Source organism: Mesocricetus auratus, unplaced genomic scaffold (genome assembly GCF_017639785.1).
Source record: "Mesocricetus auratus isolate SY011 unplaced genomic scaffold, BCM_Maur_2.0 Super-Scaffold_100004, whole genome shotgun sequence".
Lineage (NCBI taxonomy): Eukaryota > Metazoa > Chordata > Mammalia > Rodentia > Cricetidae > Mesocricetus > Mesocricetus auratus.
The window spans coordinates 116,095,663-116,121,478 of NW_024429189.1; the positions used below are offsets into that span (position 1 = coordinate 116,095,663).

Genomic DNA, 25,816 nt, shown 5'->3' on the forward strand with positions numbered 1-25,816 from the left:
GTTTCCCAGGACAGACACAGGGAAATTGATAGTAATGACAAACTGGTACAGATGCAGGATTTAGGGGAAACAATGGAAAGGTTATTTACACTAAAGGTTATTACAATGGTGGCACAACTCTAGTCACACTAAAAACTTATATCTCAGTAAAGCAGTTTGCAAAATGGAAATAGGAATTTGGGGATGAAGTTCAGGGACTTCCACAGGACCTGTGAGGTCCTGTATTCCTGGTACAACACTGCCAGAGAAATCATATAAACAGCAGGTTTCTCTTCAGGCAGGTCTCTTGAGTCAAGCCTGACCACATATGTTCTTTTGTTCTTAGCAGACACTCTTGTTATTTTAACCCGCAGGCCTTTCTCAGACCTGCAGTCTCACTAACCCTTGAGAGAAGAGCCAGGCCTGCTGGCTAGCTGGTGATCCTAGGGGAGGGGCGCTCAACTGAGAAAAGTCTGCCCAGAAGAGCGAAGAAGGTTGAAGTCCCTGATGGATCATGTGGGCCTCCTCTCCTCGTCCTGCCTGGTGTTTCCTTGTAGGGCCCTCGGCTCCTCTGCCTTGTTAGTGGGTGTTCCCCGGCAGAGCTCCACCCAGATCAAACACGCAGCAGCAAAGCAAGGCAAGTAGACTTTTGGCAAGAAGCCTTCCCTGCCTCCCCTTCTTAGACAGCTCCATGTTTGGCTCAGTCTCCTTGGACTTATTCTGTGTGAAATGACACTCGGCGGGAACTTGGGGCTGTTCTGGGGCCTTGCTGATGGCCACAGCTGCCCCTTTGTAAGGCTGCTTCTAGCCTTTGCCAGTCCAGCTGATTTTTCTTGGCTAGATATCATTCTCATACAGTATAATGCACAGATCCAACTACGACTGAAGTGATTCTGTGACATACTTGGCCTTCCTAAAACATACAAGCATGTCTATCACCCCAGAGAGTGTCACTCAATGTTCTGGCAGCCATTGTCTGATTTTCATTGTGGCACACATCTATTTTTGGTTCCGGAGATCGGGCATGTGCTTCTGAGCTGCACTCCCCACCCACGATTCCCCCACCCCCGCCTTTTTAAAAATTTAAGTTAGAAACAAGATTGTTTCACATGTCAATCCCAGCTTCCCACCCCACCCCACCCCCCACGCCCATCCTCCCCAGTGAGCTACACGTCTAGCCTCTTTATGACTTTGTGTCAGTCCTCCAATGTCACATGACTGGAATCTAGCTTTGTTTGTTTGTTTTTTTGAAGACAAAAACATTTGCCATTCTTGGCTGGCCTGAAACTTGCTACGTAAACCAGGGTGGCCTCCAACTCAGATTCACCTGCCCCTCCCTCCAGAGTGTTAGGATTAAAGGTGTGAGTCTGACCTATCAGAAAGTCCACCAGCTTTGGCTCAGAGTCTGCCTTCATTTACCACCTAGCAGCCTCTCCGCTGCCTTTCCATGGCCAGCCGCAGGACTTGGGAGCAGGCTACAGAGGTGCTGGGTGGTGGTGGTTTGCAGGAAGAGTCTAGGCTTGGAGCTCCCCAGAGGAATCATGGGACCTGCGGCTCCTACAGGGTAACTAATGGGAAACATCCAAAGCTAGGGGAGCCTGGGAGAAAACCAAAGCAGCAGTTCAGGGTGGCACCCAAGAAAGACCCCAGCATAGATAGAGCAATGTGTCAGCAGCTTCTCCTGGGGGACAAGGTGAACCCCCAAACTGTCTGTGGCTGACAGCTAACTGAAGATCAGCAAGCAGAACACCTGCGACCTAAGAAGATTTCCACCTCTCAGATGTACCTACCCAAGGCTCATGTGTGCTGACATCTGACATGCAGCAGCAGCACTCTGAGCATGCTCTTATGAGCTGGCCTCGACCACACAGCATTACGCATCTGTACTAGTGGGAATGGCTGCGGATGTCTGGTGGCTGTGCTATTACATCATAGTTTATGTACCCATCCAAGTATTCATAGACATTTACATGCTGTTATCTGTGTTTTTGCACATGACTTCAGATGGATATAAGCATTTTTATTGGGTGTTTTCTTTGGAGGAGAATTGCAAGATCAGAAAGAAAGGATAATTTTGCTTTTGTGTACACCACCAACTTCTCAAGTGCTTATATGTAAAGAGTTTTATTGATGTAGAAACTGAAGAGTCTAGGATGCACCCTCAGTCGGTGGTCTATATTGGAGTCATGTACATTCCCGTGATGCTGGAGTGTGCAACCCAAGGAAGGGATCATTTCACACAAGTTCTGGTATTATCAGAAGACTTTTTTCTTTTTCAAGACAGGGTCTTTCTGTGGCTATGGAGGCTGTCCTGGAACTAGCTCTTGTAGACCAGGCTGGTCTCAAACTCCAGAGATCTGCCTGCCTCTACCTCCAGAGTGCTGGGATTAAAGGCATGTGCCACCGCTGATCAGAGGAAAACTTAAAGATGCTTCTCCACTTGCTCTTATCTGGCTGAAAAAAAAATGCCTGATTCTGGTGTGAGGTCAGGCTGTGGTACTCACTGGTGATTCCCGTTACTCAGGAGTTGGAAGTAGGAAGACCATGAGCTCAAGGCCAGCCTAGAGAACATAACAGCATCCTGTCTCAAGCCAAAGGCAATTGCCTAACCTACACAGGGCACTGGGTCCACTCATGCCGTAGAGGAAACAAGTCATTGGTGCTAAGGAAATGCAACTGCTCATTATCAGTTCCCACCAGCCCTCCTGAATGCGGGCTATGATGGTAATGGACAGATTACTTTTCAGAGACTTGAACCCACTTGTATGGTAATTTATTCTGGATAAAATATTCCATATTCTGATGCTCATCCCTAAATGGGATGTCTAAATCACATTCCTCCCTACAAGGCTTAGGAGTCATCATGGAAGAGTGAGTCGGTGGGTGACTGTAAGGAAACAAGTCATTGGTGCTAAGGAAATGCAACCACTCCTTATCAGTTCCCACCAGCCCTCCTGAATGGACACAGCAGGAAAGTTGCCACACAAACTCACAGCAGTTGTGACAGCATACAAAAGCTCTGCAACAGACCAAGTCCCAGCATGGAGAGGGAAGGTGGGCATGGAGTCCCAACCCTAGCCGAGGAGTTATTGGCAATTGGTAGCTTCTGAGAACAGCAGTTTTCTGTAAGGTTGGAGTAGTTTGGTGATACTATAGTGGAAGACCAAGAGCATATATAGGCAGTACAATTGGATTTAATGGATTTTTTTAAAAGACACAAAGTTCCATAGGTAGGGAGAGGTGGTAGATCTGGGAAGAATTTGAAAAGGCAACAGAATATGAACAGAATGCATTGTGTGGAAACTTCAAAGAACAAAAACATTGCAAATAAAGAGCTCAGACTTGGAGGGAAGCTGGTTAAAACTCAGGAAGTGGGCAGCCTTCTAGCACTCAGGTCAGTATCTGTGAGGAAGGCCAGAGTGATCTATATAGTAAGACTCTTTCTCACAAACAAACAACAACAAACAAACAAACTCAGGAAGTAAACAACTCAGTAGCTTCAGGAAGTCCTTGAAACTGACCAGATTCATTGGGCTTCTTCCCTACGTTTACATAAGCCATAAGGACTGCTGAGAGATATTCCCAAACAGTCCAAACTGCCTGGGAGAAACAGACCAGTCAAGCCACCTGGAAGAGTCTCGGACCAATTGAGAGTCCGGAAGAGACACTCTCCAATCTGTTGGGCTGCCCGCAGGTTGTAAAGTGTGCTCCAGGTTTCCAGCTGTCATGGGTTATCACTCATGCTGGAGGTGTTACCAGCAGGGTAATGGTGCAGGATTTCCAGTTCCAGATCATCTTGGGCTATATAGTGAGCCTGGGATAAAAGGTGAGACTGTTTCTCAAAAGAAAACAACAACAACAAAAGTCAAGCACCCATCAGACAGGCTCAAGTGAAGAGTCAAAAAGGGTGGTGTTGTGTGACACTAATCTAAGGAGTCATGAACAAAAGTCACTCACACAAACAGGGAAATGCCCTCCCCACCCCTGCTTTGTTTATAGACTAATCTGATGGTATCCTTCTCTCACTTGAGGTTCCTTCTTCCCAGATGACTAGGTTTTGCCAAGTTAACAAAAACTAACTAGAACGTTGAGGGAGGGCTTCCATGTCACTAGATCACTCCAGCTGGTGGTAGCGTGGCGGTGTGTGTGTGTGTGTGTGTGTCTCCATTTGCACAGGTTCAGCCTAAGTAATCCATTTGCCATTTACCTCCATTTCTTGAAAAGTCTGGTCTGTGGTTTTAACACTTAATTGACCAGCATACAGAAGCCAGCAGTATTGCCTGGAACCCAGGGAGCTCCAGGCTTCCACACCTCTGAGTTAACTGTAGATCGTTAGGGCGATAGGGTCCCTATCCCCTGATAAGGTAAGTGGCTGAACCTGTCCCAGACATTAGGCATCATCTGTCACACCAGAAAACCTGTCTTTGAACAACTATTTGGTTTTGAAAAGGGTCTGCCTGTGAGGCTGGCCTCAGTGGTTTTGTCTTTTGAAGCTTGCAATCTGTTCCCTAGGACTGTGCAAGGGTGTTGTGGGGGCACACACACTGTTATGGCTTCTGAACTGCAAAGTCACCCTCAAAGAGATAGCATTAGGCGGAGTCCCCGGCCTCCAGTCTACCAGGAGTCCCACAGGCCCTGTCATCAGTGGCTGAAATTTGATCTTGCTGGGTTCACAAGCACAAGGACAAAGTGCTGGAGTAAACGCCAGAGCAGACAAGAGTAAGGGGAGGTGTTCCAGTGTGTCGTCTCCTGAGAAGTCTGTAATGATGAGGTTGAGGTAAATTAACTCTGGAACCATCAAACCAGAAAAACAGCTACACCTGGATTTTTGGTTTTGCCTTTTCCAGAGCTCTAGATGGAATCCACTGTGCAAGCCACACAATTACTGAGCTACATCTCCAACCCTACATCTGGACTTTTTTGTTTTTAATAGAATAAAGAGTTTATTGGAGCCTTCCTTACAGCTTCAGAGTGTTAGAGTCCATGGCAGAAAGCTTGGCATCAGACAGGCAAGCATGGTTCTAGAGCAGTAGCCGAGGGCTCTCACATCTTATCTGCAGGTTGGAGGCAGAGGGAGAGAGAGGCAGGGTATGCTTTTGAAACCTTAAAGTCCACCCCAAGGGACACACACCTTCTGGACTGTTATGGTAGTCGCTGTGGCAACCTTTACTTCCACAATCAGGAACTTTTGCACCCCCATCCGCCCACCTAAAGGAGCAAATGAAGGCCTCATTATGTGAGGGGAGCTTCTCCAGAACAAAAGAAAGCTAGAGTTTACAGGAGGCAACCCTGAGTGCTGAGGACCAGTGGGTCTTATCTGCCTACTGGGAAATAGTGCTGGAGGGGTTGTGGCTCTGTCAGAGAAACTGAGCTTCTCCAGCCACAGAGTTTTCCTGCTTCCTGCTTCAGGTCAAAGGGCACTGTGTCTACTAGTGCGTGATTTAGGGAGTCATTCGGAGTGATAAGGAAATTATATATATATATTATATATATTTATATGCATACATGTATATGCATATAAATATATGTGATACATATTTATGTATATGTGTATCAGTATTTTGACAGCTTGATCTATCACTGCAGCCTAGACTAGCAATTTGTATTTTGAGGTTTCCCATGCAATTTGTTTCCCAGAGCTGAAGTGAAGTGTCATGGGGAGTTCTGAATTTGCAGTTTTTGTATATACAGCCTTTTATTTTCTTAGGTGTATTTTCAGAACCATCTGTCAGTTCATCGACAGGGCCCAGTAGGTGTTGGCGGCTGCCTGTCAAGCATGTGCTCCTGACATTTCACAGGACCCTACTGCACTTTAGCATCCCAGGCAGTCCTAAAGGGGGCATCTGGTGATTCTGTCCAGAGCCAGAGACTGCAGCCCCAGAAATGGCTCTAGGAAGTCCCTGGATAGCAAGGGTTCGCGCTCTGGTGTGGCAGGAGCAGTCACTAGTTCTGGTTCTGCTTTTGTCCCATAAAGGGAATAGATCTCGGGTATGGTGAGGCTGTAGGCCGGTCTCTCCAGCTTCAGACACACCAATAAAAGGGATAAATCACTTCCCGGTGTTCGCGCGTCTACAATGTCTGGCCGGCTAAAACGTTCTCCTAATCCGTGGTCTTTCCTCCTCGCGGCCCCGCCTCCAGCTCAGGCCCTGCCCCTTGGCGCGGCCCTGCCCTCTCTAAATGCGCAAGCGCAGTCCGTTTCAGCCAGCCTCCGCCGCAGTCCTTGGCGCCAGAGTCGCCGCAGCATCCTAGGCAGTAGACTCTTCTCAGCTCGCTCCAGGTCCATCCCTCGTCCTCTGCCTCTTCTGGCGCCATGGCGAAGCCGTTGACGGATAGCGAGAGGCAGAAGCAGATCAGTGTGCGTGGCATCGCGGGGCTGGGCGACGTGGCCGAGGTGCGGAAGAGCTTCAACAGGCACCTGCACTTCACGCTGGTCAAGGACCGCAATGTGGCCACTCCCCGCGACTACTACTTTGCCCTGGCACACACGGTGCGCGACCACCTAGTGGGCCGCTGGATCCGCACGCAGCAGCACTACTACGAGCGGGACCCCAAGGTGAGCAGCCCGCCATTCCGGGAGGGAGACCCGGCCCTGGGCAGGGCGGGCCCCGCCCCCCAGTGTCTCCCGTGGGCCCCAGTCACTGTTGCACCTCGGTCACCAGTGATCGGTGAAGTGACAGTAGAGCTTTGCATCCTCTTGAGAAGGATGCGTGCATACCCTGCGCTTGCGAGTTTCGTTCTGATTGAGAGCCATCCCCTGGCTCTCCTGCCCCCAGCCTTTAGTCCCTAAGTATGGCTTTGAGTGGCTCTGGTCTAACACTGCAGCCAGTCCCCTGGGGTGTGTCGTCCGTAATCTGGCTGCGCAGAGCCAGGCCACTCATTTAGCGGAGTCGCAGGTCCTCAAGAAGTGCCTTAGGGGTCTGCTGTTCCAGCAGCTGCCAGGCCCCAAGTCCAGCCGGATTTTCCGGCTGGTTTCCAGCTGTGAGCTTCCTCTACCCCCACCCCCTTTGTTTTTCTGCAGCCCCAAGTGAAGAACAGGGGACTGGAGCCAGGCCCGGTAGTTTTATGAGCTGGAAAGGGGTGAGATCAGTCTTCTTCTGCAGGGAATTGTGCCGCCTCCCTCCCCCGCCACACACGCTCCGATGAGAAGAAAATAATTTGTAATGCCTGCCTAATACAGGAGAGACCCAAACTTGTTTGGAGATTGCTTTAGAGATACTTTCTCTATTTTGTTTGTTTGTTTTTGATCTTTTGAGACAGGGTCTCTCTGTGACTTTGGAGGCTGTTCTGGAACTAGCTCTTGTAGACCAGGCTGGTCTCGAACTCACAAAAACCCGCCTGTCTCTGCCTCCCTAGTGCTGGGACTAAAGGCATGCGCCATCTCCGCCCGGCTACTTTCTCTACTCTACAAACGTTCGTTCTCAGTAGGAAAGCAAAGTAATTGAGAAAGTCTCTGACAGTTCCTCCCTCAACCCTCTCCCCAGCTGTTCAGCCTTATGTGGTCTGTAGCTGTTTGCAATTGCACTGGCCTCAAACTCACTGAGATCCACTGTCTCTCTTTGAGTTCTGGTATTAAAGGCACAGCCAGCCCCACCAAGTCCGACAGTCTTCATTATTCTTTGCCATTTGCACTTCCAGGTATTTTCTGCTCCTAAATATACAGGTATGTATATTTGTGTGTTGCTCAATTTTGTGACTTTTGTTTCATCTCAAACCATTTATGGCTTAACTCATAAACAGGGTTCCGTGTCAGCCAGGCGTTGGTGGCGCACACCTTTAATCCCAGCACTCAGTAGGCAGAGGCAGGCGAATCTCTGTGAGTTCGAGGCCAAGCCTGGTCTACAGAGTGAGTTCCAGGGCAGCCTCCAACAATACAGAGAAACCCTGTCACGGAAAAAAACAAAAACAGGGTTCCGTGTCAATAACACATACTGGTACTTTTCAACTTATGGTTGTATCATAGTTTTGCACAGCCTAATTTTCCTTCTTTCCTTCCTTCCTTCCTTCCTTCCCTCCCTCCCTCCCTCCTTCCCTTCTTTCCTTCCTTCCTTTTTTCCCACTTGATATGGAGAATTCTGCCTACCCGGTACTAAGACTGAGTGAAAACTAGCAAGGAAAAGACGCTTACTGACCTGGGGCCAGTTAATAATGATTTTACTGCCATAGAAACCTGGGCACCCAGCAACCTTACTGACGGAACTTTAGAGTAATCTTTTATAGGGTATTAAAGTAATTTGATAATTGCTAACAGTAAAAATTAATTGCTTTCCAAACTCATTCTGAGGCCTTTCCCCTTCCTAAAATAAGGATGGTAAGGACAGGCTGTTAGACTATTGGTTGGGCCCCTTCATATTTAGTATGCAAGACAGCTTCTAAAGAAGTGGCCCCAAATGGCTAAAACAGGTTATTACAACAAGGGCTTGGGATAACTGCCAGGGAAAGCGGCCAGGAGCAGTGGCTCCCCCAGAATGCCTTGTTAGTAGAAGAGCTGTGTTGCTCAGAGTCTCTGCTGTCGTCCAAGCAATAGATGACAAGGGATACAGCTTTGCCTGAATGTTCAAGGTCGTTTCCCAGGACGTAGAGGACTTTCTAGGGCTCTGGTTATGATGAATCCCAAGGATGAAGGAAATGTCTCTCCGTGCAGCCTTCTGCCCAGCAGGTTCCCTGGTCCTCAGGTGTGATGAGTTGTTTGCTGCCCTCACTGCAGATTGAAACCTTTCTCCTACACTCCACTTAACATACACATCCCCACGTATTAATTAATTTAGTGGGGACGGGTATGTTTTGGTGGTTTACACTGCTAATCTCATCATACAGCATGCTGTGGCAGGGTTCTCATGGTTGAGACCCTGTCTCAAAACCCAAAAAATAAGCAACCTGCCCAGTTTGTGAATGGAGGCTGTTGTTTGTATAGGAAAGCTATATAGAGTTGGAAAGTTGAGGGCTGGTGAGATGGTGGTTAAGGCACTTGCCAGGCAAGCCTGAAATGTATCCCTAGAAGCCCTGGGGAAGGGTAGAACAAGACCTGCCTGCCAGCTGTGCTCTGACCTGTGGAGTTGTCCTGTGGCCTATGTGTGCCTATGCTTACACTTATTATACAAGCATAAGTAAATTAAAGTGGAAAGTGGATCCAGGTATGGTGGTATGTTCCTGTAGACTCAGCTACTCTAGAGTTTGTGGTAGCCTGGGCAACCTTGTACAAGAAACAGAAGAGGTGTAGCACAGTGGTAGAATCCAGATTTGAGTGGGTTTTTTTTTGTTTGTTTGTTTTGTTGTTTTTGTTTTTTCGAGGCAGGGTTTCTCTGTGGCTCTGGAGGCTATCCTGGAACTAGCTCTTGTAGACCAGGCTGGTCTCTAACTCAGAGATTCACCTGCCTCTGCCTCCCGAGTGTGTTGGGATTAAAGGTGTGTGCCACCACTGCCCAGCAAGATTTCAGTGTTTGATGCCCTGATTTTCAATACTTGTCTGGGTAACAGATGATGACAATCAATCAGCCTGTCACCTCTCTGCACAGTGATTTTATTGCAGTAGCAGTCCAAGTGAGGGGTGGGAGTGGACTGCCAATAAAACACCTCAGAGCCGTCCCAGGCTCTGGCAATGCCTGAGGGGTGTGAACCTACATGTCTCAGACTGTGGAGCACCGTGACATATTTGATAAAGCGGTGCTTTACCAAAATTTTTAAATATTGAGCTGGGCGTTTGTGGTGCATGCCTTTAATCCCAGCACACTCGAGGCAGAAGCAGGTGAATCTCTGTACATCAGTGTTGAGTCTGGTGCCCATGGAGGCCAGAAGAGGGTGATGGATCTCTTGGGACCTGAGTTACAGACAGTTGTGACCTGCCGTGTAGGTACTTGGGATCAAGCCCAGGACCTCTGGAAGAGCAGCCAGTGCTCTTAACCACTGAGCCATCTCTCCAGCCCTAGCTTCGTGGTTATTAGAAACAGTAATTACAGATATAGCATGGATTCTCTTAATTTCTGACAAAGTCTAGAAGTCCATCCTGAAGTAACTCATTGGAGACCACTCAATTTAGGGACCAGAAGACCTCTGTATCAAAGTAGGGCCGGACTTGATCCTAACCCCTTTTACACTTTTTGTTTTACTCAAACCTAGGGCCTGAAGCATTCTGGGTAGACACTTATCACTGAGACACTTTCAGTCCCAAACTCCTTTCCATACTGACTTTTTCCATTTTTTCACTTTGTCTGTAGTGTGCTACTGTCTGTTTGGATTGACACCCCTAATGGCCTTGAGTACCACCACACACCAGTTAGCTGCCATAGTTTTCTTTTTTTTTTTTTTAAGCCTTTCTTGCCTCATAGTTTTTTTGTTTTGTTTTTGTTGTTTTTGTTTTTCATCTTTAAAATGAGAGTTGATCCAGGAAATCCATTTTTGAGGCTTTTGTCATCCTGAGAGGTTAAGGTTTTGTTTTGCTTGTAAACTGTTTCTATATCTTGTTGATATTCCCAAGCCAGAAGAGTTCAAGGCTATCTTTGGTTACATAGCAAATTTGAGATCAGCATGAATCATGCAAGAGACCCTGTCTCAAAAACCAAAGTCTTACTGGGTTTGCTGGCACATGCCTTTGAGGCATAGGCAAGATGGTTTCTGGGTTCAAGGGTTGTCTGCATAGTGAGTTCTAGGCTATCCTGGGCTGCACGGTGAAACCCTGTCTAGAAGAAGAAGGAGAAAAACAAAAACCTATCCTGAGGATGGTTAAGCAAGGTGTAACATAAAAGGCTCAAATTAGGGCTGGAGAGATGGCTCAGACAGAGGTTAAGAGCACTGGTTGCTCTTCCTGGGGCCCTGAGTTCAATTCCCAGCAACCACATGATGACTCACAACCATCTATAATGAGATCTGGTGCCCTCTTCTGGCCTGTAAGGATACATGCAGACAACACTACATAATAAATAAATCTAAAAAAAAAAAAGACTTAAATTAGTATATGTGGTCTCAGTGAAGGTGTGGTAAAACATCATGGTGTAGCTAAACCCACTGAGTCTGAATTGTGGTGAGTCATAAGCCAAAATAAGCATAGCCAAGACATGGTAGAAAAAGACTTATGATCTGCAGCAAGCAAGGAGAGTATGGAGCTTTTTCCAAAGCATGCCCTCCCAGAGCAGGGTGGACATTGGGTTGTTATTAAGGAGGCCTGTAGTTATTAAGGAAGCCTATAGTTATATTGGAGCTGGCTTACTCCTGAGCATGCTCAGTTAGTAGTGGACTCCTGAGTATACTCATTTCAAGGTCACGGAGCACACATTTGAAATGTTGAAGTGTGAGACCCATCTCCAAAACAAAAAAAAAAAAAAAAAGGAAAGAAAAAAGAAAAGAAAGATTAAAGTGATGGTCTGTCTGGAGTGCCTCTGGGCGTTTGCAGCTGGTATTATGAAACTTCTGTTGAAAATCAAGGAAAAGGTACCTTGAATGTACATTGGTTGGTGAGTCTGCTCCTAAAGGTGCCTACCTCACTTTGTGGCTAGCAAGAGCAGAGGGTGGCTTAGATTTGGGTATGAAGTCAGGAACTAAATTCAGGACCTCAGCTCTGGGGCTATGGCTTGGTCCCATAAGCATGAGGCCTGATGGTAGCAGTAGGTTGAGGAAAAGCAGTTTTTCCGAGGAGATAATCACAATGAATTTGCTGTCTGGCCAGCTTCTAAGGAGGTAATCCAGCAGCCAGGCCCCTCTGTGAGCTGCACATCTGGGGCTTTGGTAGAATTCATCAGCCCTGGGAGCAAATGCAGAATCCTCTGGACATTACTAGTTGCCTGATGTGTTCCCGCTTGTGTGTGTGAAGGTGACCTTTCCCTCCAGCAGGCTTCCCCAACAGCAGATAACGAAGGTCTTTGGCCTGAAACTGATGGTAGGCAGCTGTTCAGTGTTGACCAGATGAAGACTCCTGTCAGGGAGCATGCACCTTTGGCCTCTGTGCTTACAGGCTGTGGTGGCTAATTTTATGTGTAAGCTTGGCTGGGACACAGTGTCCAGGTAGACAACATTATCCTGATTTATAGGAGGGTGATTTGGGGGATGAGGTTAACATTTAAATCAGTGGATTTGTTTTTGTTTGCATTTTATTTATTTTGAGAGAGTCTCCCTGTGAAGTCCAGTTGCCTTTGATATTCCTACCCACAGTCTCCTGGCTGGGATTATACCATTCTGTACATACCACTCTGCTTAGTTTTAATTTAGCTAAAATTCTAACTGCTACTGGTTTTGTCAATGTTCTGTTGCTGTGAAGAGACACTGGCCACAGCAGCTCTTATAAAAGGAAGTATTGAATTGGGGCTTGCCTACAGTTCAGAGGTTTAGTCCGCTGTCATCGTGACGGGAAGCACAGCAGCGTGCAGGCAGACAGGGAGAAGGAGCTTGAAAGTTCTACACCTGGATCTACAGGCAGCTGGAGCCTGGCTTGACCCTCAGAGCCCACCCCCAGTGATATACTTCCTCTGACAAGGCCACACCTCCTAAAAGTGCCACGCCCTGGTGACCAAGCATTTAAATATATGAATCTGTGGGAACCGATCCTATTCAGACCACCACAGACATTGTTCAGGTAAATCTGAATCCTTGGCTGCTACAGAAAAGAATTTCAGAATGAGGTAAAGCCAGGAAGTTTATTAAAATTAAAAAGAGGGGGGAAGGATGTGTTTCGGTTGTTGGAATGCTTGCCTGATGTGCACAAAGACCTGGACTTGATCCAGGCACCACATAAATAGGGTGTGGTGGCGTACACCTGTGATCCCAGCAGTCTAGTGGAGGCAGGAAAATCAGATTCAGGGTCATCCTCGTCTACCCAGCAAGGTCAAAGCCAGGCTGAGCCTGCACTCCAACCCTTAACCACCTGTGTGACGCCTCTGGCAGCCAGTCTCCATTCTTTTTAATTATTTTCTTTTTGTTTTGTTTTTGATTTTTCTAGACAGAGTTTCTCTGTATTGCTTTGAAGGCTGGTCTGAAACTAGCTCTGGAGACCAGGGTGGCCTCGAACTCACAACCGAGTGCTGGGATTAAAGGCAAGCACCACCAGTTTCCAGTCTTGTGGATTACTCGAGGTTACCTCGTGAGCACGAAGAGATGAGACTGGGTTACAAAGGACACTCCTTGCCATTTGTTTTGCTTTGCTTTCTGTTATTGTTTGAGACAAGGGGTCACTGTGTAACTCCAGGCTGACTTCCACTTTCAAATCTCTGCCTCTCTGCTGGGATTATAGGTCTGTGTCACCATGTCCCCAGCAATGTTCATTTTGTATTTATTACTCTTTTTTCTTTAAGTGGAGCAAGAATTAAGCTTTTATTGTTTCTGACAGGCTTCATACTTGTCAGACAGAATCACCATTACTTAAAAGCTCATCTAGTAAAGTTTTAGGTGGCTGGTAATTTCATCGATTAGTTCTACTGGTCCTGGCCCAATTCCCAGGACAGTTTGAGAGCCTGGTTCAATCTGAGTACGTCCAGCATCTTGAATTAAACTTACAGTCAGTCCCAATGTTTTCGCATGGGTCACTAATTCAATGAGGGTGTCTTCATCTGGGGCTGTGACCACCACTTTGGGCTGGCCACAGTAAGCACTTGAGGGATTCTCCTTTGAATCTGCTTGCAGGCAGAAACAGCAGCATGGGAACACTGGGCAGCGACCTTCCCTTTTCCCCATCTTTAGGTCAATTCGAACCCCAAGAATCATTTTGTACTCCTCACTCTCCCCCAGGATGGTTGCTTCGGTCCCCGTCTCTGGGTCTTTACTTGTCTCACTTGTTGAGTTCTGGGGGAGCATCCCAAGGTGGCCCTGGAGGCCCCCAGCCCAGGCACATGCCACAAGCAACTCAACAATCAAGCTGAGTGTACCAAGATGAGCCAAACACTCCATAACCAAGAACTTGGAGAGCACCAGAAGCCCTTGAGGCTCACAACTCGTGGTTCTCCACTCCTGAACAAGGTGATTTTAGTACTCTTTTTTTGTTTTTGTTTTTGTTTTTCGAGACAGGGTTTCTCTATGGCTTTGGAGGCTATCCTGGAACTAGCTCTTGTAGACCAGGCTGGTCTCGAACTCACACCAACGCCGGGCCAATTTATTGCTTTTAACACTTAGGAAAATGATAGAAACAAAACAAGGATTTAGGCACTCTGGCCACAAAGACCAAACATATATGCCTTAAAGTTTTCTTCAAGGGTCTGAAAGCCTAATAGAAGGAATTCTGCTACCCAGTTGCTTATGGGCTGGCTTTGCAGTTCTGCAGCCAGGTGTGCCCTGCAGAGTCCTGCAGAGTTTGATCTTGCACTGCATAGTCAATCTGCAGAGCCTCCTATCCATTGTGTACTGGTTGTTGGTTTTGTTTCTGTGGAGATTTCCTACCATGAAGGGCCTGTACATGGCTGTAAGGGCCATTGTATCTTTATGAAATATTGTAACTGACTTCACCCCTGTACCTCAAGTATTTAAAAATTTTTTTTTATTAAAAAATGGGGGTGGGGCTGGGCGTTGGTGGTGCACGCCTTTAATCCCAGCACTCAGGAGGCAGAGGCAGGTGGATCTCTGTGATTTGGAGGCCAGCCTGGTCTACAGAGTGAGTTCCAGGGCAGCCTCCAAAACAATACAAAGAAACCCTGTCTTGAAAAACCAAAAAAAAAAAAAACCCACAAAAAACAAACAAAAAAACAAAACAAAACAAGCAAACATTCTACCCTTGAGCAATACCCCTACCCTTTATATGACTTTCACAACTTTATTTTACATGATCATAGGATGCTGAGTATGTGGTGCACATCTTTAGTCCCAGCACTTGGGAAGCAGAGGCAAGCAGCCTGGTTTACATAGTGAGAGCTTGTCTCAAAACAAAATAAAATTTGCATGACTCATACACAGAATTCCCCAAAAGTTGAGCAGTCTAACATAATTGGCAGGTCTTTCTGTCTGTAAGCTCAGGGTTTTCCTCTGGATTATTTGAAAGTTAGTTGCAGCCTTGGCACCCCTTTACCATTAGTAACCTCTGTGTGTCCTTTGGAGACTTTGGGTCCTCACAGAGCCACTATATTATATTATATTATATTATGTATATTATACTGCTTCAGCTCCTGACATTCTTACTGGTGAGGTGGCCCCCTCTGCTTGCTCAGCTCCACAGCTGTCTCTTTGTAAAATAATGCAGTAAGATGTAATTGTCCCCTATCACACTCAGGAGACTAAGGCAGAAGAATTACTGAGAGTTCGAGGCTAGCCTGGGCTATAGAGTGAGACTGCGGCTCAAAAACAACAAATGGCCTAAGCAGGTGCCCAGTGATAGTGTTTGCCTTGGATTCAATCCCCAACCCCTGGACCAAACACACACACACACACACACACACACACACACTAATGCAATGCGACAGTTATGAGAAATAAAAATAAGAAAGTAGAAGCTTGTAAACCAGATTGTATCTATTTTTCCCTCTCATTAAAAAGAGCAAGGCTGTTAAGTCGATGTGATGACTCTACCTAACCCAAGTACTTAGGAGTCTGAACTAGGAAGATCACTTGCATCTAGGAGTTAAAGGCCAACCTAGACTGCATAGCAGAACTTATATCAAAAAAAAAAAAAAACAAGCTGAGTATGGTGGCACATAGCTGTAATAATATCAGCACTCAGGAGGCTGAGACACGAGGATTGCCTTAAAATCAAGTCCAGCCTGAGCTACATAGCAAGACCCTTGTCTTAATGTCTAAAAACAAAACAAAACAAACAAGCAAAAACCAAATAACCCCTGACATATTATAAGACATTATACTACTTTTCTTGTCACTGGGACAAAATTCTTGATGGAAAGAGCTTAGGAAGTAATTTCTATTCGTGGTTCCACAGTGGGGAGGTATACAGTACAAGCTTGCAGCATGACTTATTGTATCTTGGTGGATCAGAGAGAGGCCAAATGGGCCACTTCTTCTAGCCAAGCCCAAGTCCAAAAGTTTGCACCTCCCCATGGCAGCGTGCCTAGCTGGGGGGGGGGCATGACTTCAAACACTTAAGAGCTTGTAGGAGACAGTGCGCACTGAGAGCATAGCAGTCACGAACCAAGTAACCAGCTCAACATAGGAGTGGCTCTTCCTCTGCCTGCAGAATAGTTTCCTAGGATATAGTAAAGGGAAGCTCTGCGGGCCCAGAAACTTAGAAAGGCATTTAGACATAGGAATTTAGTGCATTCTGTCTACAGCAGGATTTTGCTCAGGAAGTGTGCTATATCATTTTAGCTATAGCTCAGTAGTTTTTCTCAGCTTTTGAATGCAGTTTAAATTGAGGATGTGGGTAGGTCTGTAAAAAATGACTGCTGGGCTGGAGAGATGACTCAGCAGTTAGAAGCCCTTGACTGCTCTTCCAGAGGGCCCCCATGATGGCTCCCAGCCATCCATAACTCCTGTCTCAAGGGATCCAAATACCCTCTTCTAGGCAGGAATGTACAGACATACATACAGATAAAACACTCATATGCAAGAATAACATTTAAAAATAAAGCAGGCTAACAATTACAAGACAAAGTCATTGCTGTCTGTTTTCAGTATGAGCTATGCTTAGAGCTAGCCTTGCAGATAAGCAGGAGGTGCTAGGACCCTCCTCTCCTAGCCAGGGCCTGGTTCCTGTCAGTCTCAGAGCTGGAAAGCTGCCAGTGGCCTGCTTTATGACTGAGCCCAGAATTAGATAAGGTCTGGAGTTTCAGAGTTGGGGCAGGCAGGCCATATACCCTGTGGCAAATGCCATACTTGGTGTGTAAGGCTGATCTAGGAGTGATGCTCCCACACACCCACACACACCCACACACACACACCCACACACACACACACACACGAACGAGATTCCACAGTGTGGATACTAGGCTGTGGTGAGAAGACAGAGCAGGTCTCGTCTGGCAGGTGGGAGGACCCTGCCCTGGGCAAAGACTCAGCCCCCCAGCATCCCTCTGTGTCTAAAGGGGTAAGGAACCTTCCCAGGACCTGGCTTGTTGGTATATTGTGCTCACTGGTCTGTAGTCATGTGGGACAGACAGGGGTAGCCTGTTGAGAGGTGCTCTTAGTCACTGGTGAATGCACAGAAACAAATAGACAAGGGGAATGTTGTCTCATGATCCTGAGAACAGGACTATAGACCTCAGACAGCTGCCTCCTGCAGCCTTGGTTATCCTGATGAAAGCAGTTGCCCATATCTTTGTTTTGTGCCCAGACATTTCTGCAAACGGAGTTTTTTTTTGTTTTTGTTTTTTGTTTTTGTTTTTTTTTGGTTTTTTGAGACAGGGTTTCTGTCCTGGAACTCACTCTGTAGACCAAGTTGGCCTTGAGCTCACAGAAATCCTCCTGCCTCTGTCTCCCCCAGTGCTGGGATTAAAGGCATGCGCCACCAACGCCCAGCAGCCTTGGTTTTGTAACGGGCATCTGGCTAGGTGTGATGGTAACAGCACATGTCTGTAATTTCAGCACTCAGGTGAGGCAGGAGAATCTCAAGTTCAAAAGGCCAGCCAGAGATACCCAGCTAGGTCCTGTCTCAAAACCCAAAGAGAAAACAATGCAAAAAAAAAGCAGCTCTATGAAGGCTGTTGGTATTAAACTCCACTTCTGTAAGCCTTCTAAGATGCCTTTGGAAGGTCACTGTGTTGTGTGATATTTGTGTTTGAATTTCTGCGTCTCTGGCTGGAGAGTTTCTTAGTGCTTTTCCGTGATTCAAGTAGAGTAGGTTTTGCATGTGATAACTAACCCTAACTTTAAAAGGGGAATGTGGCTCACTGGCAGAGTACTTGCATATCATGAGCAAAGCACCAGAAATTCCATCCTTACACTACAAAAACCACCTCCAGACAAAGGCCTCCACTAAACAAAGGCCTCCGCTAGGCCACTCATTGTCATATGGACAGACCCCAGAGGAATGTCAACAGCCCATGGTGCCAGGGCTTGAGGATCCTGCTGTTTTCCAGCTGGGCTAGGCAAGGGATTCTCACCCATATCCCTGAGCAGGGAAGCCCACCTTTGCCCTGGAGGGGGTAGGTAGGACTGAGTGCTTAGAGGCTGGAGCTTGGACAGGTGTCCTCGCAGCTGCTCTCCACAGCTGCCCCTTGCTAACAGCTGCAATACTCCTTTAAAGCATGGTGTAATACAACATGGTGTGCTGTTTGAGCCCCAGCCTGGCTCCATAGAAACCCCAGGGTGGCTTTGCTATGTTCAGAGGGTGAGCACCTTGTATCCAGCTGGCGAAGGCAGGCCAGCCTGAGTTGGGCCTCCATTTGGACCATCAAGTCTGTCCATTTTCTTGGCTGGCTCCTCCAGCAAGCTTCTTTCAGTTGGAGTTTTCACTCAACCATCCTAAGGAAACGGGAAAACCAAATCAACACTGATCAGGAAATTTTTTTCCCTTTTTCTGAGAGAGGGCTTCCCTGTGTAACAGCTCTGGCTGTCCTGAAACTTGATTTGTAGACCAGGCTGACCTCTAACTCACAGAGATCAGCCTGCCTCTGCCTCCTGAGTGCTGGGACTACAGGCCTGCGCCACCACTGCCCTGCAAGAACTTTTTAAAAGAGGTTGCAGAAACCCTAAACAGCAAGCATCTCTCAACCATAAGGCCAAGGCTCCCATTACTTGGCCAGCGCTTCTGGCTGTCCCTGGCCAGTGACTTCTCTGCTTATGTGGAGTGATGATCAACTTGGAGGGAAAATGAAATCAGAAGTTTCAAGTGTAGGTCCAACATGTGTTAGGTGTCTCAGTGAAGTCTTTGGAGATGAACAGTTATGTTTTCTTTCGAAGTGCTAGGCGAAGGTACAAATTTTGGGCAGAAAGGGCAAACTATAACACCTTTAAAAATAGAGATTTGGAAAAAAAATAGAGATTTGGGGGGCTGGAGAGATGGCTCACCAGTTAAAGAGCACTGACTGCTCTTCCAGAGTACCCAGGTTCAAATCCCTGCACCCGCATGGCACCTGGCAACTGTCTGTAACTCCCAAGATCTGATACCCTCACATTGTCATATATGCAGGCAAAACACCAATACACATAAAATAATAATAATAAATTTAAAAATGCATAGATTTGGGGCTGAGCATGGTGGTGCACATCTTTTATTCCAGCTCTTGGGAGGCAGGGGTAGGAGCATCTCTGTGAGTTCAAGGCTGACTTGCTCTAAAGAGAGATTTCCATAACAGTCAGGGCTACACAGTGAGACCCATGTCTGTCTCCTTCCCTCTCTTCTTAAGATTTTGTGCTGGGGAGATGGCTCAATGGCTGAAAATGCTTACTGTGCAAGTATGATGGCCTGAGTTCAGATCCTGGAATTGCTGTAAAGTCTGAATGTGCTAGCGCACATCTGTAATCTTAGTACTTCTCTAGTGAGATGGGAGGCGGAGACAGGAGAATCACCTGGAAGCTCGTGGCTAAGCTTGACTGAAACCTGTAACACAGCAGCAGAAACAATGCAACTTGTCTCCACAAGGTGGGAGGTCAGAGCTGATTCTGAAAAGATGTCATTTGACCTCCACATACACATCTTGGAACACACATGCCCACACTTGAACACATACCATACATATATATACCACACACGTCGTTTTTTTTTGTTTTTTTTTTGTTTTTTTAGGAAAGGCAAAATAGAACTTTCAAAAAGGATAATCCTCCAACTGGTTAGCTTTTTATAATTCTCCTCTTAGGAAGAATTCAGCAGTAGCTAAGTGGGGATACACAGGCCTATATATAAAGTACACCCCATTGTATGCTTTACCTGTGCTTTCAACGTCTGTACCTGTAGTCAGCTGCAATCTAAAGATGCTAAGTGGAGAATTCGAGATGTGAACCCCATAAGGTTTTTCTTCTTGCTGTTAATGTCTTATATTCACATAATGTGTTTTGATCAAATCAATTGGCCCTCCCCTCCCTCCTCCCCACCCCCCCACTACCTTTCCCTCCCAACTCCATGTCCCCTTTTTTAATGTCTTTTTAAAAAAATTTTTAAAAACACACCGAGTCTACTTAGTGCAATCTGTATTACATAGGCGTCAGACCACCTACTAGAACATGGGTAGCCTTTCAGAGGCCACATCTCTGAGAAAAGCATTCTCCTACCCTGATAGCTGATAGCTTCTTAATTAGGAATGGAACTTCACATGAGTCCTCCTCCATGTTTATGCTAGGTTTTCGGCTGGCTTGATCTTTTGCTTTCGGAAACAGCTGCTGTGAGTTTATATGTGCAGTAACCTTATCATGTCCAGCAAATACTGTTTCACTGCAGACCTCTGGCACTTGGCCCTTCTGCTCCCTGTTCTATGACAATTCCTAAGCCTTGAGGGGAGCCGATGTGGCATAGATTGTCCTAATGAGAGCTGAGCACCCCTTACTCCTTTATTTTCTACAAATGGATCTGTTATGGATCTCTATACTAATTACCATATGCTGTAAAAAGCAGCTTCTCTGGTGACAAGGAGAGCTGCATTAACCTATGGGTGTAAAGATAAGAACTTAGGGAGCAGTTTATTGCTATGTCCATTTGGCAGAATAATAGGATTAGGTTTTCCCCTCAGGGCCTAGCCGTTCATGAGCTTTTGGCCCTGTTAACAGTAGCAGGCATGAATTCTGCCTTGTGGAGCAGGCATTAAACACAAGCAGAAAGTAGTTGATTACTTCTATAACATTCATGGCATATCTCGATAGGTCAGTAATTGTAGCTCTTGGTTCATGGTTGGATGAGATTGTTGAATGTTTTTCTCCCCTAGTAGCTTAAATAGAACCATCCAGCAAGTACCGTGAAAGCTAACCAGTAGGCATGAAGCTTCCAGGTTGCTACTAGCTTATTTCTCCATGTCCTATAACACAAGTATGAGGTGTCTTCAGCACTAGGTATTTATTCATAGGTTCTGAGGGTAACAAAGAGCAGTGGCCTGTAATGTTTAGGAGGTAGGTCTGTGAGACCCCTCTCACTAACAACTCAAAAAGAGGACACCCATTCCCAGTACTGACAACACCATAAGCTTTGATTTGCATGGTATTGAGAGCCTGAGTTATGAGTTATTCCTTTGTCCAGTATATTCTGCTTGTCCATTAGTCACTTAGTGGTGCTTGTAGTTGTCATGTGAACTATTGCAGTGTTGTATTCAAATAACTTATTTTATTGGCTGGCCCCAAAGCATATGGCTATGCTGGCAATTTTCATGTCAACTTGAAGCTGTAAAGAGCTTCCTTTATAGCCTGGTCTACAGAGCAAGTGCCAAGACAGGCTCCAAAGCTACACAGAGAAACCCAGTCTCAAAAAACAAAAACAGCAAGAAAAGAGCTTCCTTTACACAAACAAGTGAAAGTTCTTGGCCCAAGGAAAGAAAAGAATATGCTGGTGTTGATAATATCTGTGGCAAAGTAAGATATTTTTTGAGAGGGGTGCCACAATCACATACTTTCCTTAGTGTATTCTTTATTATCAACATTATATTTCCTTTTCATTATTGCTATTAATTTATAAATTAAGCTCATGTACATACATATATAAACAAGAAAACATGATGCATATTGGTTGAAAGTCTCCTATCACAAATGCATAGAACCAAAAGTGTTTTTAGATTTTGGAGTTTGGAGTATTTTCATAGACCTGACCAATTCTAGCATGTCTCATCCAAAAAAATGTCAGATGAGAGTGCTCAACTGTGTGGAGTTTACTTTAGACATGATGAGGCTTGGGGATACTGCCCCTAGTGAAAAGAATTTCTCAGGCAACTGAGATCCAGCTGGACTCTGTATGTTTCCATATTTGTTAGTAAACCTTGCCCAGACAGGACTTGCAGCTTCCTTTGCACTATGGAAACGCTATAAAATAGTAAGTTGGCTCAAGTGTAGTACAAATAAAGCATAAAGTGATTAAAAAGCAAGAAGCAATGGACTGTGAACCAGTAGTAACAGCAGGTGCAATTACAGCTGTCCAAGGACTTGCTAGTTACTCTACAATGTGTTTCTGTCACTTAAAGGATAGTGGAATTTGCATAGAAAGTCAACATTAATTCACATAATTAAAACATAGGGGTGTGGCAGAGACAAAACTCTGACTTTGTGATTTTAGTATATTCTTTCAAAGGTTGACTTTAGTGTTCTGGAATTGTCTTCTACCAATTATTTTCCTGTCTCATTTTTCAGTGTTACTCAGCCACATTTTTGTTTCTGGCTTTGCTCTTCCTTAAATTCCATGGCAACTCACCTTTGAGGGGTGAGTTTTTGACCATGCCATGTTTCAGTACATTGATACATCTAAGTCCCACAAGTTTCTTGTTCTACTTGTTTCCCTCACACACACCTCTTTTTTGACGCCCTGTAGCCTAGGTTGGCCTTGAACTTGTGATCCTTCTGTCTTTTCCCTGATTCTGGAATGACAGGAGTGTACCTCCACTCCTCCTCCATTTCTGTTCAGGAAACGGCAGGTCTCCTATGAATGTCAACAAAACATGGCAAATCAAGTTGCAGTAAGACTGAACACTTCCCCTTGTATTAAGGTTGGGCAAGGTGACCCAGTATGAAGAATAAGGTTCCAAAAGTCAGTAAAAGAGTCAGAGACAGACCCTGCTCTCACTGTTAGGAGGCTTACAAGAGGACCAAGCTACACAACTGTAACATACATATATATATATGCATAGTGCCTAGGTCTGTCCTATGTAGGCTTTCTGGGTGTCTTTAGTCTCTGTGAGTCCCTATGAGCCAGGATAGTTGATTCTGTGAGTTTTCTTGTGGTGTCCCTGACCCCTCTGGCTCCTACAATCCTTTCTCCTCTTCTTCAGGATTCCCTGAATAGCCACCTAATGCTTGGCTGTGGATCACTAAATCAGTTTCCATCAGTTTCTGGATGAAGCCTCTCTGATGACAATTGACCTAGGCAACAGTCTATGTGTACAACAGAATGATGTTAGGCATCATAACACTGACATTTTCCCCCTTCCAGGCATGTTTGGTTCTATCCTAGGTCTCTGGGCCATGCAGCCTGTGGGTCCTGGTGTTCCAGGCAGTGTCAAGGGTGGGTTTACTCTCCTGGAACCGGTCTCTGTAGACCAGGCTGGCCTCGAACTCACAGAGATCCACCTGCCTCTGCCTCCTGAGTGCTGGGATTAAAGACAAGTGCTACCACACTGGTACACTGCATCTGTTTTCCTATAGCCAGTGAGTTTTAAGGGATATGTGAGCAGGGACATTTTTATCCTACCATCCACTCATTGGAAGGTTTTTGTTTTGTTAAGTGTGAGGTCTTATCCTGTTGCCTCAGCTGTTGTGAAATCTATGACAAGATAACTCAGTGGATAAAGGCACGTATTACCAAACCTGATGCCCTGAGTTCAAGCCCTAGAACCTACATAATGGAAGGGGAAGTTTGATTGATTAAAGCTGTCATCTGACCTCCATATGTGTGCCATAGCATGTGCATGCATATGATAAATAAATGTAAAAATATTGTTAAATTTATTTTAACTTTGATTTTTTAACACTATCTCATCTTCTTTTGCTAAGAGCTATATTGAAATAAAATTCATAGTTATATAGTTTATCATTTTAAGTATGCAAATTGGGCTGGGGAGAGAGAATCTGCCTAGCACATAGGAAGCCTTGGGTTTGATCTGCAAAAGTGGGAGAAGGTAGGAGGGGGGGGCTGGGGAGGGGGAGGGTGGGGGAGGAATATTCACAGGCTGTGCGTTCGACACCAGAGTAAAGACACTGTATTCATCACAGCATGCATCACACTGATAGACACACCTGTGCCTTCTGGTTGTCACCCACCGAACACTGTCCTCATAGTCATTGACATCTGTCAGTCTGCATATTCTGCCCTTCCCAGTCTCCTCAGTCTCCTCAGTATTGAGCCCAGTGCCTTATGTATCAGGACAAGTGCTCTATCCCGGAGCTATACCCTGAGATTTTTTTTTATTTGATGTGTATATGAATGTAGTATGTAAGTATATTTTGTATGTGTCTACTGCTTGCAGGGGCCGGCACCAGATTCCTTGCACTGCAGTTACAGCTGGATATGAGCCATAGTGTGGTTACTAGCAATTGAACCTAAGTCCTCTAGAAAAGTAGCAAGTACTCTCAACTGCCAAGCCATCTCTCCAGTTCCTACTCCCAGCTTTTTAACTTTTTATTATTTATTTATTTGCTTGTTTTTTGGTTTTTTTGTTTTTTTGCGGGGTGGGGGGGCGAGGTTTGAGATGGAGTTTCTTTGTGTAGCTCTGGCTGTCCTGAAATTTGCTCTGTAGACCAGGCTGGCCTTGACCTCAGAGATCTGCCTGCCTCTGCCTCCCAAGTGTTGGGATTAAAGGCATGTGCCACCTTAACTTTTGGTTTGGAGACAGGGACTCACTGATTTACCCACATAGGCTTTGGAAGTGTGACCATCCTTCTCCTGCCTCAGCCTCCCTAGTGTTTGGGTAACAGGCATCCACCGTCAGGCCCGGTCAGATCCATCTTTTGATAGCACAAGCTAAAGTGAGAAGTGGTGACAGATGGTCACTGCTTTAATACCCTGTGCACAAGGCAGAAGGAAGTGCCTGTGTGGCAACTTTCAGAGGGACAGCAAGTGATTTGTTAGAGAACTCTGCGGGGAAGTCAGTTTTAAAGGGGCTCCTTAGACAGCATAGTGTGACCTGTGGTAAAGTTGTCTTGGCCCACAGACTCAGCAACTGTGGGGGGTCCTCCGCAGTGCTGCGTGGGCTTGAGGGAGAGGCTAGGGTGTAGCAGAAGACTGCCCTATAACATGACAGTCAGTGCCAGTCTTTGTGAGGAGTTGGTGCTTTGTGGCTAAGTATGCCAGGAAGATGGAAGCGTCATATTCCCTTTGGGGACTCTCCTCAGGTAGATAAGGGAACTTGGCTAAGAGCCATCCCTGCATGATTCTGAAATGGTTTCCAAGATGTCTCTGCATGTCAGTACCTGTTGGTGGGGCATTGATTTCTGAGTCTTGACAGAAGCTCCTAGAACCTGTCCAGTCTGGTAACACTGTGTGTGGCCACAGTCCAAGTTAAAATACCTCACTAAGTCCTGCACAAACCTCACACTCCACACCCCACACCAAGCAAACCAACCGCACAGCCGGTGAAAACCAGACTTTGCCTTGAGGGAACATTTTGAGGAGGTTGCCAGCATCCTCCTCCCTGGTTACTGTGCACTTCCTGTGGGCTCTGGAAGCTGCCCTTTTGAACATGGGATCTCACCAGCTCACCCAGGGTGACTTCACACTTCTGGGCTTAAGTCATCCCTCTGCCTTAGTCTCTCAAGTAGCTGGAGCAGCAGAACACACACGATGGACAGCATATTTTAATAATTGGAAACATTTCCTCCTCTATTGGCTGTTTTATCCTATGTTAGAGAGGCAAAAACGGACTGTCTTAGGGCACACAGCTGGGAAGAGGCTAGTCTAGCTCACTGTGGGATCTGCCAGTCACGGAAGCCTGTTCCCAAGTTCTAGGACAGCCTGATCCCCTATCATAGGAAATCAGTTCTATGCACTAAAGACTCAGGCGGGTAGGGTTAGCCTGCAAGTAAGGGATCGTCATTGGGTTCCCGTGAAAGTCCTGCCTAGGTGATTCGTGACTCCCTCTCTCCCTGCTGTGCGGACAGACTGGGAAACCTAAGTTTTTCTTTCCTTTACTTCTTCAGCGAATTTATTACCTTTCCCTGGAATTCTACATGGGCCGCACGCTGCAGAACACCATGGTGAACCTGGGCCTTCAGACTGCATGTGATGAAGCCACCTATCAGGTATGTTTAATCTGTCCCCTGCAGAGTGATCACTGATGTTAGGACTCGTGTCCTCTGGGAATGCACGCCTGAGCCCTGGTGCGCACTACCCCACCAGAAAGGACTGTCCTGGCGGGCAGCATGC

General features: G+C 46.2%; 1 protein-coding gene and 1 pseudogene across 1 annotated transcript in view; one reads left to right on the forward strand and one right to left on the reverse strand.

Annotated features, from left to right (window-relative positions):
- The first annotated feature begins 6,168 nt into the window (after positions 1-6,168).
- Pygb (glycogen phosphorylase B) overlaps positions 6,169-25,816 on the forward strand; it is a 48,209-nt gene continuing 28,561 nt past the window's right edge. Inside the window, exons 1-2 of the mRNA XM_005072545.4 lie at positions 6,169-6,532; positions 25,591-25,692. Of these exons, the coding sequence (XP_005072602.1) occupies positions 6,290-6,532; positions 25,591-25,692 (345 nt within the window). The 5' untranslated portion in view covers positions 6,169-6,289. The remainder of the gene's footprint in view (positions 6,533-25,590; positions 25,693-25,816) is intronic.
- LOC106021328 lies at positions 13,333-14,364 on the reverse strand (annotated as a pseudogene).